General features: G+C 44.2%; 1 protein-coding gene across 1 annotated transcript; it reads left to right on the top strand.

The window, feature by feature from the left end:
• Positions 1-8,372: 8,372 nt before the first annotated feature.
• Positions 8,373-14,924, top strand: LOC120936245. The gene is made up of 6 exons (XM_040348459.1): positions 8,373-8,768; positions 10,854-11,228; positions 12,016-12,390; positions 13,072-13,458; positions 14,211-14,400; positions 14,555-14,924. Exons 1-6 carry the CDS (start codon positions 8,720-8,722, stop codon positions 14,730-14,732), a joined length of 1,554 nt encoding a protein of 517 aa, XP_040204393.1. The 5' UTR covers positions 8,373-8,719; the 3' UTR covers positions 14,733-14,924.
• Positions 14,925-15,789: the final 865 nt, after the last annotated feature.

Raw genomic sequence — 15,789 nt, 5'->3', positions numbered from 1 at the left:
AATCATTAGATTCCTGTGCGCCACCTAGTCAGAGTCTCTCTGAGTTGGTGACAGATTCCCGACTCTTCGGTCCGGGAAGTTGTTCCTTCCTTCCAGTGGTCGGTGTTTACGACGGATGCCAGCTCACGGGTTGTGAACCTGGAGGTTCACAAAACTGGGGGGGCCAGTCGGCCCTGAGTCGCTGGACTTGCGTGGACCTATGACCACACCTCCTTGAATGTGTCTGGTCTCGGTAGCTACCCAGGGTCGGGCCTGGCTAGTGCCTGGTGGGAGACCACCTGGGAATACCAGGTGCTGTCTACTGTTCATTGTCCTACTATTTTAGGCGATCAGGCTATGCTTCTCCTTGTGGTCGACCGATCTGGTTTCAGCCGGACAACGCCACGGTCGTGGCTTCAGTCTACCATCAGGTATGCCGGCAGGCGGACTACTGGAGTCGCCAGATGCTGGACCAGGGCGACTGGTCTTTGTGCTTGGGGTGTTTCGGCTCCCTTGCAGGAGGTGAGCCTCACATGGCATGGATCTCCTGGCAGCTTGTCTCCGCCGCAAGGGTGTCAAAGTTAGTGGCCAGGTCTAGTGATCTTGTACAGACGCGTCAGTCGCGCTGGAGGCCCTGTGTTGTCTGTATCGGTGATTTTTTTGCCATTCCTCCATGGTAGTTGCTTCCTCGGCCGCTCCACAGAGTGGATGCTGAGGAGATCCCGATGATTCTAATCGCTCCAGATTGACCTTGGCGTCCTTGGTACGCTGATATCGGGCGCCTGGTAGCGGAGGCACCCTGGTGATTGCCAGGGCAGGAGGTTCCTGTCTCAAGGTCCCATACTTCCTCCTGTTGTACAGTCACTGACTTGCTCAACATGGTTATTGGAAGCCAGACTTTAGGTGACCAGGGTCTGTCTGACTCGGTCATCTCAACAGGGCACTGTAGTCTTCTTCCGGAGGATCTACCGTCGCACCTCTCTTGGTGCGAAGGGATGGAGTGACGTCCACGGGCGTACTCTCGGTGTCCAGGGTCCTGCTGTTTTTAAAGCTTGGATTGGATCTAAAAATTGCTTAAAGCACCGTTTGGGGGCAGATTTCAGCCTTGGCTGTGTTCTTTTAGTGGCCTTTTTGCGGCCCGTTCCCTGGTGGGTCCCCTTTTTTTGTGTGCAAGGGGTTTGTCATATACTTTCCCCTCTTGGCCCATCTCTTCCCCCATGAGTTTTGACTCTGGTGCTCTCGGTTCTTCAGGAACCTTCCTTTTGGAAACATCAGAGAGATTTTCTCTTGACACTATCTCAGAAGGTGGCCCCTTTAGTGGCCTTTACCTCTGTTAGAGGGGTTTCTGAGTTGGCGGTCTTGTCTTGCAAGCCGCCATGCTTGATCCCCCATAAGGATTAGGTGATGGTGCGCCCGCGACCTTCCCTTCTTCCGAAGGAGGTTTCGGCCTTTCATACTTTAGGCGTGGTACGCGCTTTGCGGGTATGCCAGCCTACTACAGCTCCATTTCGGAGCGTCTGACTCTCTTTTGTGTCAGTGTCTGGTCCACAAAAGGGCCTGGCGGTCTCGTCGACCACCATTTCTCGGTGGATCAGGCAGGCCGTCATACAGGCCTATGCTCCTAAGGGGCGGGCCCCCCTTTCCGGTCACGGCACTTTCGACCAGGGCAATTGGTGCTTCCTGGGGTTTTTTTTTTTTTTCCGACATCATGCGTCGGTCTCACAGGTGTGCGAGGCGGCGATTTGCTCGTCCGTTCAGGCTTTTTCCAGAATTTACATGGTTGCTGTGAGTGCATCTTATGATGTTTTTTTCAGCCGCTAGTTTTTGCCGGCGGCTGTTTAAAGTTGCACCTCCTCCGTTGAGGAGCTCTGCTTGTTTTGGGGTGAAGTTAAAAATAGTTTTTACTGATATATTTCCCACCCCTCGTTTTTTGACACTGCTTGGGGACGTCCCACTTGTCAAGATTTAAGGAGCTGTGTAGAGAAGAGAAAATAGGATTTTTTGTACTCACCGTAAAATCCTTTTCTCTGAAGTCCATGGACGGACACAGCTCCCACCCCTCCTTTTTAGGTTTGTACTGCTTGTTACGAACTGAGGCTGCATGCTGCAGTGAGGAGGGTTATGTCTGGAGGGACCGCCCCCTGGGCGGGGCTGTTCAACTCTGTTAATGTAACATGTATTTAACATGTTTCTGCCTAGTCCTCTCCTGTAAACAGGGAACATAACCCACTTGTCAAGATTTAAGGAGCTGTGTCCGTCCATGGACTTCAGAGAAAAGGATTTTACGGTGAGTACAAAAAATCCTATTTTTTTATAGGCACGAGTGATAGGATTTTCAATATTTACAATAGGTAGGGTAAAGTTCCTTCTAAAGGTAAACCCATGTGTTGAATCCCTTTCAAATCTGCTGGTAAGGAGTTAGTGGCAAAACCATTGGTAGTGTCAAAATACATGTTCCTAGGAATCCTTACAACACACTTTTCTGCTACTTTGCCTGTGGCCAAAGTGGTTGACTTTAAACCAGTGGTGGCCAGATGTGGCCCTTTGCTTGGCTTTATCCAACCCTTGGGACACTATTCATTCCAGTAACACCAAAAACAGGGCATAATTCTTGTCACTGATACCAGCACTAGGGCACCATTCCTCCCACTGACACCAATGACAGGGCACTATTCTTCCCACTTACACCAATGATTAGGCATTATTCCTTCCCCTAAAACCAACAATGGGGCAAAATTCTTCCTACAAATACCGATGGGGCATTGTTTATTGCCACTGATGCCGGGGCATTGTTTATTGCCACTGATGCCAGGGCATTTTCTACTCTCACTGGCCACAGTCCGGCCCCCTTAACCACTTCCAGACCGAAGGTGTTTTTCAGATTCGGCATTTACAAGACTAAAACTGTTTTTTTTGCTAGAAAATTACTTAAAACCCCCAAAAATTATATATATATTTTTTCTAACACCCTAGAAAATAAAATGGCGGTCATCGCAATACTTTTTGTCACACCGTATTTGCGGAGCGGTCTTACAAGCGCACTTTTTTTGGAAAAAATTCACTTTTTTTAATTAAAAAATAAGACAACAATAAATTTGGCCCAATTTTTTTATATATTGTGAAAGATAATGTTACGCAGAGTAAAATGATACCCAACATGTCACGCTTTAAAATTGCGCCCGCTCGTGGCATGGCGTCAAACTTTTACCCTTAAAAATCTTGATAGGCGACGTTTAAAAAATTCTATAGGTTGCATTTTTTGAGCTAGAGTAGCTCTAGGGCTATAATTATTGCTCTCGCTCTAACGATCGCGGCGATACCTCACTTGTGTGGTTTGAATACCGTTTTCATATGCGGGCGCTACTCGCGTATGCGTTCGCTTCTGCACGTGAGCTCGTCGGGACGGGGCGCTTTAAAAAATTTTTTTTTTGTTTTCTTATTTATTTTTATTGATTTTATTATTTTTTACACTGAAATAAAAAAAATAAAAAAATTATCACTTTTATTCCAATTACAAGGAATGTAAACATCCCTTGTAATAGAAAAAAGCATGACAGGGGTCAAAAAGACCTCAGATCTCATATTTAGACTTAAATGCAAGAAAAAAAAAAAATAAGGAAAATTTGTCATTTAAAAAAAATGACAACAAAAAAAATTGTCTCTTTAAGAGGCTGGGCGGGACTGACGTTTTGACGTCACTTCCGCCCAGCAAAGCTATGAGGACGGGTGGGGGGCATCTTGCCCTCACTCAAGTCCTCACACACCAGGCGGCAGCATCCGATCTCCTCCGCCGCTACCGACGGCTCCGGTAAGCGGCGGAGGGCTCTCTCCCGCCACCGATAACTGCGATCTCGTGGCGAATCCGCCGCGGAGACCACAATTATCGTTTACACGGCCACCCACTGTAAAGATGGATACCTCGGTTGTGGCAGCAGCTGCTGCCGTTACCGAGATATCCAGCTTTAAAAACAGGACGTACATATACAGTGGGCGGTCAGTAAGTGGTTAAAGACAGTAAAAGTGCCCTTTGTTTAGAAAGCTTAGAGACCCCTGCTTTTAACAACACTGATATACAGTGGGTTTCGAAAGTTTGGGTTTGGGTTTCGAAATAAAATCTAAATTTTTTGACATATAAGAATGTCTAATCTGTAATTTGATGCCTTTTGGAGATTTTTCCATCTTTCCTTGGCTTCGTTATGCACATTAATACAAATTTTTACCTGGGGTGCCCAAACTTTCGATCCCCACTGTATACAATTACTTAATTGTGTAGGTTATTAAAAGTTGCTGAAAATAAGAATTTTTCTTTGTCCATTGAGGAGCACAGCACTTCTACCATGGGTTATATTGGCCACTACAGGAAGAGTGGATACTAATCACACAGAACTGGAGGGCCCAGCTTCTAGGAGTTATTACCCCTTCCTAAGATTTTGCCTTTCTGCAACCTTTAGCTGCTGGAGGATTCAAGAGAGATCTCCAATCCTGTAAATTTCTCCAGTAAGCCATTGAGGATAGATATTTCCAATCCACTGTATTAGTGTCCTTCTCTAGGCACAGTAAATGCTAGAAAACCACCTTCACCATAATAAAAAAATAACAACATCAATGTCATTAACCACTTAAGGACCGCCTCCTGCACATTTACGTTGGCAGAATGGCACGGCTGGGCACATGTAGGTACATCCTGTACTAGTACCCAGCCGTAGGTCACGGGCGCGCGCGGTCCGGTCCGAAGCTCCACGACCGCAGGACCCGATCGACGCTGGAGTCCCGCGATCGGTCCCCAGAGCTGAAGAACGGGGAGAGCGGTGTGTAAACACGGCTTCCCCGTTCTTCACTGTGGCGGCGTCATCGATCGTGTGATCCCTTTTATAGGGGGACACAATCGATGAAGTCACACCTACAGCCACACCCCCCTACAGTTGTAAACACACTTCAGGTCACACATAAGCCCAACAGTGCCCCCTGTGGTTAACTCCCAAACTGCAGTTGTCATTTTCACAGTAAACAATGCATTTTAAATGCATTTTTTGCTGTGAAAATGACAATGGTCCCAAAAATGTGTCAAAATTGTCCGAAGTGTCCGCCATAATGTCGCAGTCACGAAAAAAATCGCTGATCGCCACCATTAGTAGTAAATTTTTTTTTTTATAAAAATGCAATAAAACTATCCCCTATTTTGTAAACGCTATGAATTTTGCGCAAACCAACCAAACGCTTATTGTGATTTTTTTTTTACCAAAAGTATGTAGAAGGATAGGTATCGGCCTAAACGGAGGGAAAAATATTTTTTTTATATATTTTTGGGGGATATTTATTAAAGCAAAAAATATTGAAATAGTCGCTCTATTTTTGTTTATAGCGCAAAAAATAAAAACCGCAGAGGTGATCAAATACCACCAAAAGAAAGCTCTATTTGTGGAAAAAAAAGGACGCCAATTTTGTTTGGGAGCCACGTCGCACGACCGTGCAACTGTCAGTTAAAGCAAAGCAGTGCCGAATCGCAAAAATGGGCAAGGTCCTTTAACTGCATTTTGGTCCGGGTCTTAAGTGGTTAAAGACAAACCAAAGGTCTGGACAGCAGCTACACACACATACCAAGGTTGGCTAATACATACTCAAGGAGTAAAGCCTCGTACACACGCTCGGTTTACTTGGCAAGAACCAGCAAGAAAATGCTGGCAGAGCTTTCTTGCCGAGTATACCGTGCGTACGTACGAGGCTTTCAGTTTTCTCGTCAGTGTTTTCCTGCTGAGAAACACGAGAGTGTATATACTGTTGCCGTGGAAACCGGCGCATGCTTGAAATGACTGACGCATACGCGGTAGCTTCCTAGGCATAGGTAGGGTGCAGCAAGATGGAAGCGATGGCATTGAATGTGACGAGCGCATGCTCGTCGTACGCGATGACGTCACCGCGTTCTTGCCATTCAAAAGAACCGCAGCACTTTTAAGGCGTTTGGAAGCGTTCACTTCAATGGGCAGGGGCGTTTTTGGAGCGCTTTTTACAGCGCTCCAAAGATGCTGCTTGCGGGTCTTTTTCTACCGCCCCGCAAGCACACCGCTCCAGTGTGAAAGAACCCATTCAGATGAATGGGAAGCAGTTTTCAGGGACTTTTTGTTAGTGCTGAAACGCCTGAAAACTGCTTTCGTTTGAAAGGGGTCTTAATATAGCCATGGAACACTTCCCTCAGGTCCCCCAAGATACTCCAGTGACCAAACAGCCAATTGGATCAGAGATGGTAACAACAAGCCAGGAGGTGATGACAGACCTGTTGAATATCATATTCGGAAGAGATGCAAGATGATACCAAACTTCATTCACTTCTTTCACATACGAAAAAAACACATTTACTTAAAAAAAGTATGGGATGCACGTGGGTTCTTGTGAATAATACTCATCTAGCTGGATGCAGTAAAGTATTGTTCACTTCATTTTGACTGCATCGCTTTGGTTGTTTTTTTGGATTTCATTTGTACAATAAAGAAATAGTTTTAAGGAGTGCGGCAGTCCAGAATCTTCTTCTATCCATGGGCAAGCTGCGGGCGCGCCTCTAGTGGCCAAAAGGCAAAGCGACGTAACATAATGTCGTTTCGCCCATCCGAGCCATTCTGCCGCAGTAAAACTGGTGACTGGTCGGCAAGTGGTTAAAAAAAACCTGCAGAGGTGATCAAATACCACTATAAGAAAGCTCTATTTGTGAGAAAAAAGGAACATACTTAGCGTCGCACAACTGCGCAATTGTCATTAAACTGAAGAAGTGCTGAATCGCAAAAAAATGTAATGGTGATGAAGGGGGTAAATCTTCAGGAGCTGAAGTGGTTAAAGGGTAAGGTCGCCAGTTTAGACACTTACCTCAGAGAGGACAGCAACAAGGAATGCAACATTGTGAGAGTGGAAAGGTGTATTTTTCTAAAAGGTACAAAAGGTGATTTTTAAAGGGCCAACAGAGACAAATTTAGATCCCAGAGTTGCTGTGGAGCAATCAGAGGCAGCCACATGGGAGACACCCTGCATTCTTGATCAAAGAAGCCAGCGATCCCTGCAACAAGATAGCAAGCACAGAGAACTGATCCCTTATAATCAAGTACTAATGCTTTCAACAAAAGAACAACCTGCTGCATTTTTTTTTAGCCCGGAATGTACCAAAAATGCGTGTAAACGCACCACAATGCACATCATCCTGATGAAAATAAAAAAATTTCAAGTGTCAGAATAAGAGAGGAAAAAGCCACATAAAAACACAGTAACAATGCATGAAGTTCCAAAGCCTTTAACAAAAGTACAACCTGCTGCAATTTTTTTTGTCTAGAACACTTCAAAATGTGTGTAAACGCACCAGAATGCACACTGTCCTAATGAAAATAAAGATTTTTCAAGTGTCAAAAAAAGAGAAAGACAAACACCCATATGTGAGTACATTGAAAATGCATCACAAACTTGTGTGTAAACGCACCAGATTAATCGCACATTGTCCTAATAAAAATAAATATGTTTCAAGTGTCAAAATAAAAAAAAGAGGAAAAAAAAAACACATTAGAATTTATCAAACCTGTGTTTATTCATACCAGAATTTGTCCTGATGAAAAAAAAAAAAGATTTTTCAAGTGTCCAATGAAAAAGAGGAAAAATAATGCATTGTACGCATTGAAAATTCATCAAAATGCACCAGATTGAACATTGTCCTAATAAAGATTTTTCAACCGTCAAAAAAAAAAAAAAAAGGAAAAAAAATGCACAGGAACACATCAAAAGTATACACATAAAATAAAGATTTTTCAACTGACAAAATAAAAAAAAGATGTAAAAATGCTTAGGAATGCATAAACCTTGCATCAAAAATGCGTGTAAACGCACCAGTATGCAAACTGTAATAATGAAAATAAAGATTTTTCAAGCATCAAAATAAAAAAAAAAAAGAGGAAAAAATGCACATGAACGTGTCAAAAACGCCTCAAAGACGAGTGTAAACGCACCAGGTTGCACATAATTCACATAGAAATAATGATTTTTCAACTGTAGAAATAAAAAAAAAATTAAAAGGAGGAACGAATGCACAGGAAAGTGTCAAAAACTTGTGTAAACGCACCAAAACTTACATTGTTCTTGTGAAAATAAAGATTCTTCAAGTTTCAAAATCAAAGAGGGAAAAAAATGCATAGGAATGTGTCAAAAACCCATCAAAAGCCTGTGAACACACCAGACTGCACATTGTTCTAATGAAAATAAAGATTTTCAAATGTCAAAATAAAAAAAGAGGGAAAAAAATGCATAGGAACGTGTCCAAAACATGTGTAAAGGCACCAAAATTGACATTGTCCTGGTGAAAATAAAGATTTTTTAGGTGTCGAGATAAAAAAAACCACAGGGAAAAAATGCATAGGAACATGTCAAAAACATGTGTAAAGGCACCAGAACTGATATTGTCCTGATGAAAGACAAGTGTTTTTGTTTTGCAGCCTTCTACAGCAGAGAAAAAAAACCTGACAGAGCTCCCCTAGCAACAGTCACTGTGACATCATCGTATCTATAAACAGAACACCAGCTGCAGCACACAGCTGTCTATAAATAGATTCGCAGCCAACAGCTGTCAGTTGGTCTTGGTTTTTCTCAGAGTAAGACAGCAATTGATTTGCTCCTCAGAGAGATCGATTTTTTTCGCGGATTGAGATAATTAGACCAATTTTGAAGGAGTTTCGGTTATTTAGTCAGTAAAGACATTTAGTGACGAGGAAGAAGAATGATTTTCAGACTTTTTATCTTCTTACTTTTTCTGCACCTTGTGACAAGTAAGTACTGATCAGTGTTACACCTTACTGTACAAATCACACAGCTATCACCGCAGGACAAGGAGTCTTATTCTCCAGGACTGGATAGTGACACTTATTCATGAAATGAGAACATTGCAGTCACATGGATATATAAAGATCCTTCCCCTTGTGGAAATGCTTTGTGTATGGAGTGTAGTAGGGATGTGTGTATGGAGTGTAGTAGGGATGTGTGTATGGAGTGTAATAGGGATGTGTGTATGGAGTGTAGTAGGGATATGTGTATGGAGTGTAATAGGGATGTGTGTATGGAGTGTAGTAGGGATGTGTGTATGGAGTGTAATAGGGATGTGTGTATGGAGTGTAATAGGGATGTGTGTATGGAGTGTAGTAGGGATATGTGTATGGAGTGTAATAGGGATGTGTGTATGGAGTGTAGTAGGGATGTGTGTATGGAGTGTAGTAGGGATGTGTGTATGGAGTGTAGTTGGGGATGTGTGTATGGAGTGTAGTAGGGATGTGTGTATGGAGTGTAGTAGGGATGTGTGTATGGAGTGTAGTAGGGATATGTGTATGGAGTGTAGTGGGGGATGTGTGTATGGAGTGTAGTAGGGATGTGTGTATGGAGTGTAATAGGGATGTGTGTATGGAGTGTAATAGGGATGTGTGTATGGAGTGTAATAGGGATGTGTGTATGGAGTGTAGTGGGGGATGTGTGTATGGAGTGTAGTAGGGATGTGTGTATGGAGTGTAGTGGGGGATGTGTGTATGGAGTGTAGTAGGGATGTGTGTAAGGAGTTTAATAGGGATGTGTGTATGGAGTGTAGTGGGGGATGTGTGTATGGAGTGTAGTAGGGATGTGTGTATGGAGTGTAATAGGGATGTGTGTATGGAGTGTAATAGGGATGTGTGTATGGAGTGTAATAGGGATGTGTGTATGGAGTGTAGTGGGGGATGTGTGTATGGAGTGTAGTAGGGATGTGTGTATGGAGTGTAATAGGGATGTGTGTATGGAGTGTAATAGGGATGTGTGTATGGAGTGTAATAGGGATGTGTGTATGGAGTGTAATAGGGATGTGTGTATGGAGTGTAGTGGGGGATGTGTGTATGGAGTGTAGTAGGGATGTGTGTATGGAGTGTAATAGGGATGTGTGTATGGAGTGTAGTGGGGGATGTGTGTATGGAGTGTAGTAGGGATGTGTGTATGGAGTGTAATAGGGATGTGTGTATGGAGTGTAGTGGGGGATGTGTGTATGGAGTGTAGTAGGGATGTGTGTATGGAGTGTAATAGGGATGTGTGTATGGAGTGTAATAGGGATGTGTGTACGGAGTGTAGTAGGGATGTGTGTATGGAGTGTAGTGGGGGATGTGTGTACGGAGTGTAGTAGGGATGGTAGATAGATCCAACCACCCTCAGTACCCACCTCTGCTGATATATTCTCAGTGCAGGTGCCCATAGATCCAACCACCTTCAGGTACCCATCTCTACTGATATATTCTCAGTGCAGATGCCCATAGATCCAACCACCCTCAGGTACCCACCCCTACTGATATATTCTCAATGCAGGTGCCCATAGATTCAACCACCCTCAGTACCAACCTCTGATGGCACATTCTCAGTTCAGAAATCAAATGTTATAAGCAAACACAATTTTAAATTTAAATATGAATGCAGCTCTAACACTTTCAATGGAGGCATTCACACAGGTGCATAAAAATGGATTGCCTTCAGATCCATAACACAAAACCCAGAAAACTGCATCTGAAGACATGCTATACATGCACACCATTGAAAAAAAGAACATGACAATTTTTACACATTCCAAAATGAATCTATTGATCAAAACACGGAAACATTTGTTCCTTGCTTTTAAGATCATTACATTGTTTACAGTTGTGTTGGGGTCATGTGAGGCCTAACGGTTGCAGTGAGTTATCACTGGGGGAGGGGAGATTGAGAAAATGATTTCTCATGGTTCACAACGCCATTCTCCAGTCCCTGTCATATACCGGGCAGAAAATGTTAGAAATGTGTACTTGTGCTTTATGATTGACCGAAGTTTGGAATATAAACTGAAACTAATCAATGTTTTCTTCTTTCCCCAGGTGTAGAAATAACAAGCATTCAGACTTACCACCATGAACTGAATGTTACAGTGGGACAGCAGCTGCTGATCCCATGTCATTTCCAATTGGATGAACCTCTCGGAGGTAATAAGATCAAACTGGCATGGAGTGTGAAGCCACCAGATGAAGATGAATTTCGACCAATCTATCAGACTGAAGATACCACACGGCTGACAGTAAAATTCAATAATAATAGAGCAATGATGCACTTGTCAGATGTGCACCAAGGAGATTGCTCCCTTGTGATTGATCCAGTTCATCGCGATGATGCCGGAACGTACGATCTCCGCATTGCCATAAACGGAGAAGAGTTCCCAGAAGACACAAGAGTCGATGTTCACATCAGGGAAAGCCGTAAGTATTACAGCCTATAGAGACAGTGTAAATGTAATAAAACATTCCTATCAATGCCGGATCTTGCTGCCAGAAGCTGGATGCAAGATCCTGGGCAAAATGTATGTACTCTGCATGCATGTAAACGTTTCTGCAACCATTAAATACGTACAAGCTTATAGTGCGCTTGTGCACCATTGGTCGCTAGGAGTCATGTGCCGACTGCATCCTAGCAACGATGTGAGCTTTTTATGTGCTTTCGAAGGAGTTTCTTCAAGTTTCTGAGGCCATTATCGAAATATACCACGATGATAGTGTCATACAAACGTTCAATTGAAATGCTACAAGTATCTGCAGTGGCTACAGGTCCATTAGGGGCACATCGGTGCTGCAACCACCCCCCCCCCCCCCCAATCCATGCATCCAGCTCCAAATCTGCATGCAGGGTGCCAGATATATGGATTCCAATAAAGGGGCTCTAATAAGCTTTAAAAAAGGGTGTTTATTTACGCATTAAAAAATTAATCTATTTATTGATCAAAACCCAGGAACTTTTGTTCCTTGCTTTTAAGACCATTACATTGTTTACGGTTGTGTTGGGATCATGTAAATGAGGCCTAACAGTTGCAGTGAGTGATCACTGGGGGAGGGGAGATTGAGAAAATGATTCCTCATGGTTCACAACGCCATTCTCCAGTCCCTGTCATATACTGGGCAGAAAATTTTAGAAATGTGTACTTTTTTTTTTACAATAGACCGAAGTTTAGAATGTAAGCTGAAACTAATCAATGTTTTTTTCTTTCCCCAGGTGTACAAATAAAAAGCATTCAGATCTACCACCATGAACTGAATGTTACAGTGGGACAGCAGCTGCTGATCCCATGTCATTTCCAATTGGATGAACCCCTCGAAGGTGATAGGATCAAACTGGAATGGAGTGTGAAGTCACCAGGCAAAGATGAATTTCAACCAATTTATCAGTTTGAAGATACCACACAGCTGACAGTAAAATCTATCAACAGTAGAGCAAGGATGCACTGGACAGATGTGCGCCAAGGAGATTGCTCCCTTGCGATTGATCCGGTTCATCGCGATGATGGCGGCACGTACGATCTCCGCATTGCCATAAATGGAGAAGTGTTCCCAGGAGACACAAGAGTCGATGTTCACATCAGGGGAAGCCGTAAGTATTACAACCTATAGAGACAGTGTAAATGTAATAAAACATTCCCATCAATGCCGGATCTTGCTGCCAGAAGCTGGATGCCAGATCCTGGGCAAAAAGTATGTAAATGTTTCAACAACGATTACATACATACAAGCTTATAGTGCATGTGCACCATTGGTCGCTAGGAGTCATGTGCCGACTGCATCCTAGCAATGATGTGGGCTTTTTAAGTGCTTTCAAATATCTGATGGCATTATCGAATATACCACGGCGATAGTGTCATACAAACGTTCAATTGAAATGCTCCAAGTATATGCAGTGGCCGCAGGTCCATTAGGGCCCCCCAGCCAACCATGTGTCCAGCTCCAAATCTGCATGCAGGGCGCCAGATAGGTGGCCCTATCAGGTAGGCTGTATGGGGCCCACGTGATTTCTAATGGCAGTCCTGGTTCTAGGCTGCGTATACATGTGTCACACTGGTCAGCCCCCTGCTGCCTCTCGCTTTATTAACTGTCAGAAAGTTATATTGTTATACCAGTCGCAGTGATTGATAGCTGGGGAGGGGAAATTTAAAAAATGCTTGATGACACGATTCTTCGGCCGCTGTCGCATACTGGGCAGAAAATATTAGAAATGCGTACTTGTGCTTTACAATTGTCCAAAGTGAATCTAATCTTTGTTTCCTTCTTTCTCCAGGTGTAAAAATAAAAAGCGTTCAGACCTACCAACATGAACTGAATACTACAGTGGGACAACAACTGATCATCCCATGTCATTTCAATGTGGATAAACCCCTCAGCAATAATCTGGTCCTCTTGAAATGGAGCATGAGGCCCATAGGAGAAGATAGATTTCAACCAATCATTAAGGTGTACGATACCAAGCTCCTGCCATTAGAACACCCAACCAGAACTGTAAGTGTGGACGTGCCACGAGTGCGCCAAGGAATTTGTTCCCTTCGGATAAATCCAGTTCATCTCAATGATAGCGGCACCTATGTGGTCCACCTTGCTATAAATGGAGACGAGTTCCCAGGCCACACAAGGGTCAATATTTACGTCAAGCAAAGCGATAAGGAGACTGGTAAGTTTTATAGCCTGTAAAGACAGTAATAGTGTAATAAAACATGCCTATCAATGCTGGATCTTGCTAACAGAAGCTGGATGCAAATTGTTATCGCTGGATGCATGTAAATGTTTTGTAACGTTTGTTTTGTGCGTACAAGCTTATAGCGCAAATGTTGATTATTGGTTGCTAGGTGCTATGAGCTGCCTGTATCCTAGACAGCTTGTGTTGTATCCTAGCAAGAATGTAGATGGCCTTAGTGCTCTGGACCTTCTTTTGGCAATCAGTTCCCTAACGTGTCAGCTCCGATGGCTTGCCTGCCTGAGTGCAATTTGATTGGCCGGGGCTCTGTTGTAGTGCCTTAATTTGTTACATGCCAATGGGCCAGAAAACGTACCTGCATTGTTTTCCCCCTGGCACCAACTTGTCATAGAGTGCACTGCAATGCAGGTGTGATAGCACGTTGGAGGTCTCGTTTAAAATGAATGCCCTAATGCATACATCGTGCACTACTGTGCACTGTGGTAATACATGCATGTGAAGTGTGAAGCTAGCCTTACAATAAATCAGTGATGATAGAATTATGAAGGCTGGCTTTCCTACATAACAAAACAGATCCAAAGTCTGACTTCACAACCTGAATACCTAGAAGACTCTACAATAGATTTAGATTTGTGTATAGCTTTGTTTAGAACTACTGTTTATATTTCAGATAAGTAAATGTTCCTTGCAAAATAACTGTTTTTTCTTTTGTGATGTGTTTCATACAGACCCTAATCAGCCAATGAATGATGAGGAATCCCAGTCACGGAAAGCCAGTGAAAATGAAGATCTGGACTTCATGAGGACGGCAGAAGTTCTCCAAGGGTTAAAAGACAATTACAGCTTAATCCTGGAGATCTGTGGAGGAGTTCTGCTTCTCATAGTACTATTGAGCATGGTACTAATATTCTACTTTGGGTAAGTTGATTTAGCACTTCCTATAGCTCTCAGTTCAGGGCTCCCCCTTCCACCTATAGATGGTGGGTGGAGCCAATTTTAAATTGAGACAAACCCATCCCTTTCTCAAATCCCTAATCACACTTATCTAACTTATCTTTTTCTATTTTCACAGATGTAGATATTGCCAGCTGAAGCACAAGGCAGTGGATGATGTAAAACAAAGGGAAGAGGGAAGACAGTGTGGGTTACCAGTGCCAACAACCTATGTATCTATCCCTGAGAATTGGCACAAAGAATCCAACTCTGCAGAGAGTTGGCACGAAGGATCTAACTCGGCACGAAGGATCTAACTCTGCAGAGAGTTGGCACGAAGGATCTAACCCCATCCCTACATCTAGCCAAGTGAAGGTGGCGGATCCACCTCTATTAATGACAGCTGAAGAACGACAAAGAGTTCTCAAGCGAGTAAGATCAAAAGTGAGGGACTGCGTAAAATTAAAAAAAATACTTAAAAGTATTCCAGGGGGAAAGTAGGGGGACAAGTGAGGGCAGGGTAGGGGAGTAGGGGGGTGAGGGCATGGTGGGGAGGAGTGGGGGTTCAAGGCTGGGGTGGTTGGGATGCAGCATCTCATGCAGGTGGATCCTCTAGAGCTGGGAGCCTGGGACCAGCAGAGCACTGCTAATATCTGAATTGTTTTAGTTGTATTTCAGGGGGGGGGGATACGTTAGGCCAGGATGAAGAGCGGGGGGAGTAGGGAAGTAAGTGAGGGCAGGGTGGGGAGAAAAGTATGGGGTAAAGGCAGGGTGTGGGTGGGAGTAAGAGGATAGGTGAGGACAGGGTGTGGGTGGGGGGGGGGAGTAGTGGTGTAAGAGAGGGCAGAGTGGGGGGAGGGGGAGTGAGGACAGGGTGTGGGTGAGGGGGAGTAGTGGTGTTAGAGAGGTCAAAGTGGGGGGGGGGAGGGGAGTGAGAGCAGGGTGTGGGGGGGTAGGGGGAAGTGAGGGCAGAGTAGGGGAGTAGTAGGGGGATACGTGAGGACAAGATGGGGAGGAGTGGGGGTTGAAGGCTGGGGTAGTTGGGATGCAGCTTCTCATGCAGGTGGATTCTCTAGAGCTGGGAGCCTGGGACCAGCAGAGCACTGCCAATATATCTGGTCCTACCCCTTTCTCCTGGGCAACCTTAGTTTTTTTTAGTCACCTGAATTGTTTTAGTTGTATTTTAGGGGGGGGGGGGGGGGGGGTACGTTAGGCCAGGATGAAGGGCGGGGGGAGTAGGGAAGTAGGGCAGGGTGGGGAGAAAAGTAGGGGGTAAGGGCAGGGTGTGGGTGGGAGTAAAAGGATAGGTGAGGACAATGTAGGGGGGAAGTAGTGGTGTAAGAGAGGGCAGAGTGGGGGGGTAGGGGGAAGTGA

Source organism: Rana temporaria, chromosome 4 (genome assembly GCF_905171775.1).
Source record: "Rana temporaria chromosome 4, aRanTem1.1, whole genome shotgun sequence".
Taxonomy (NCBI): domain Eukaryota; kingdom Metazoa; phylum Chordata; class Amphibia; order Anura; family Ranidae; genus Rana; species Rana temporaria.
The sequence above is the reverse complement of the archived record's forward strand: the minus strand, read 5'-3'. Positions and strand labels throughout refer to the sequence as shown.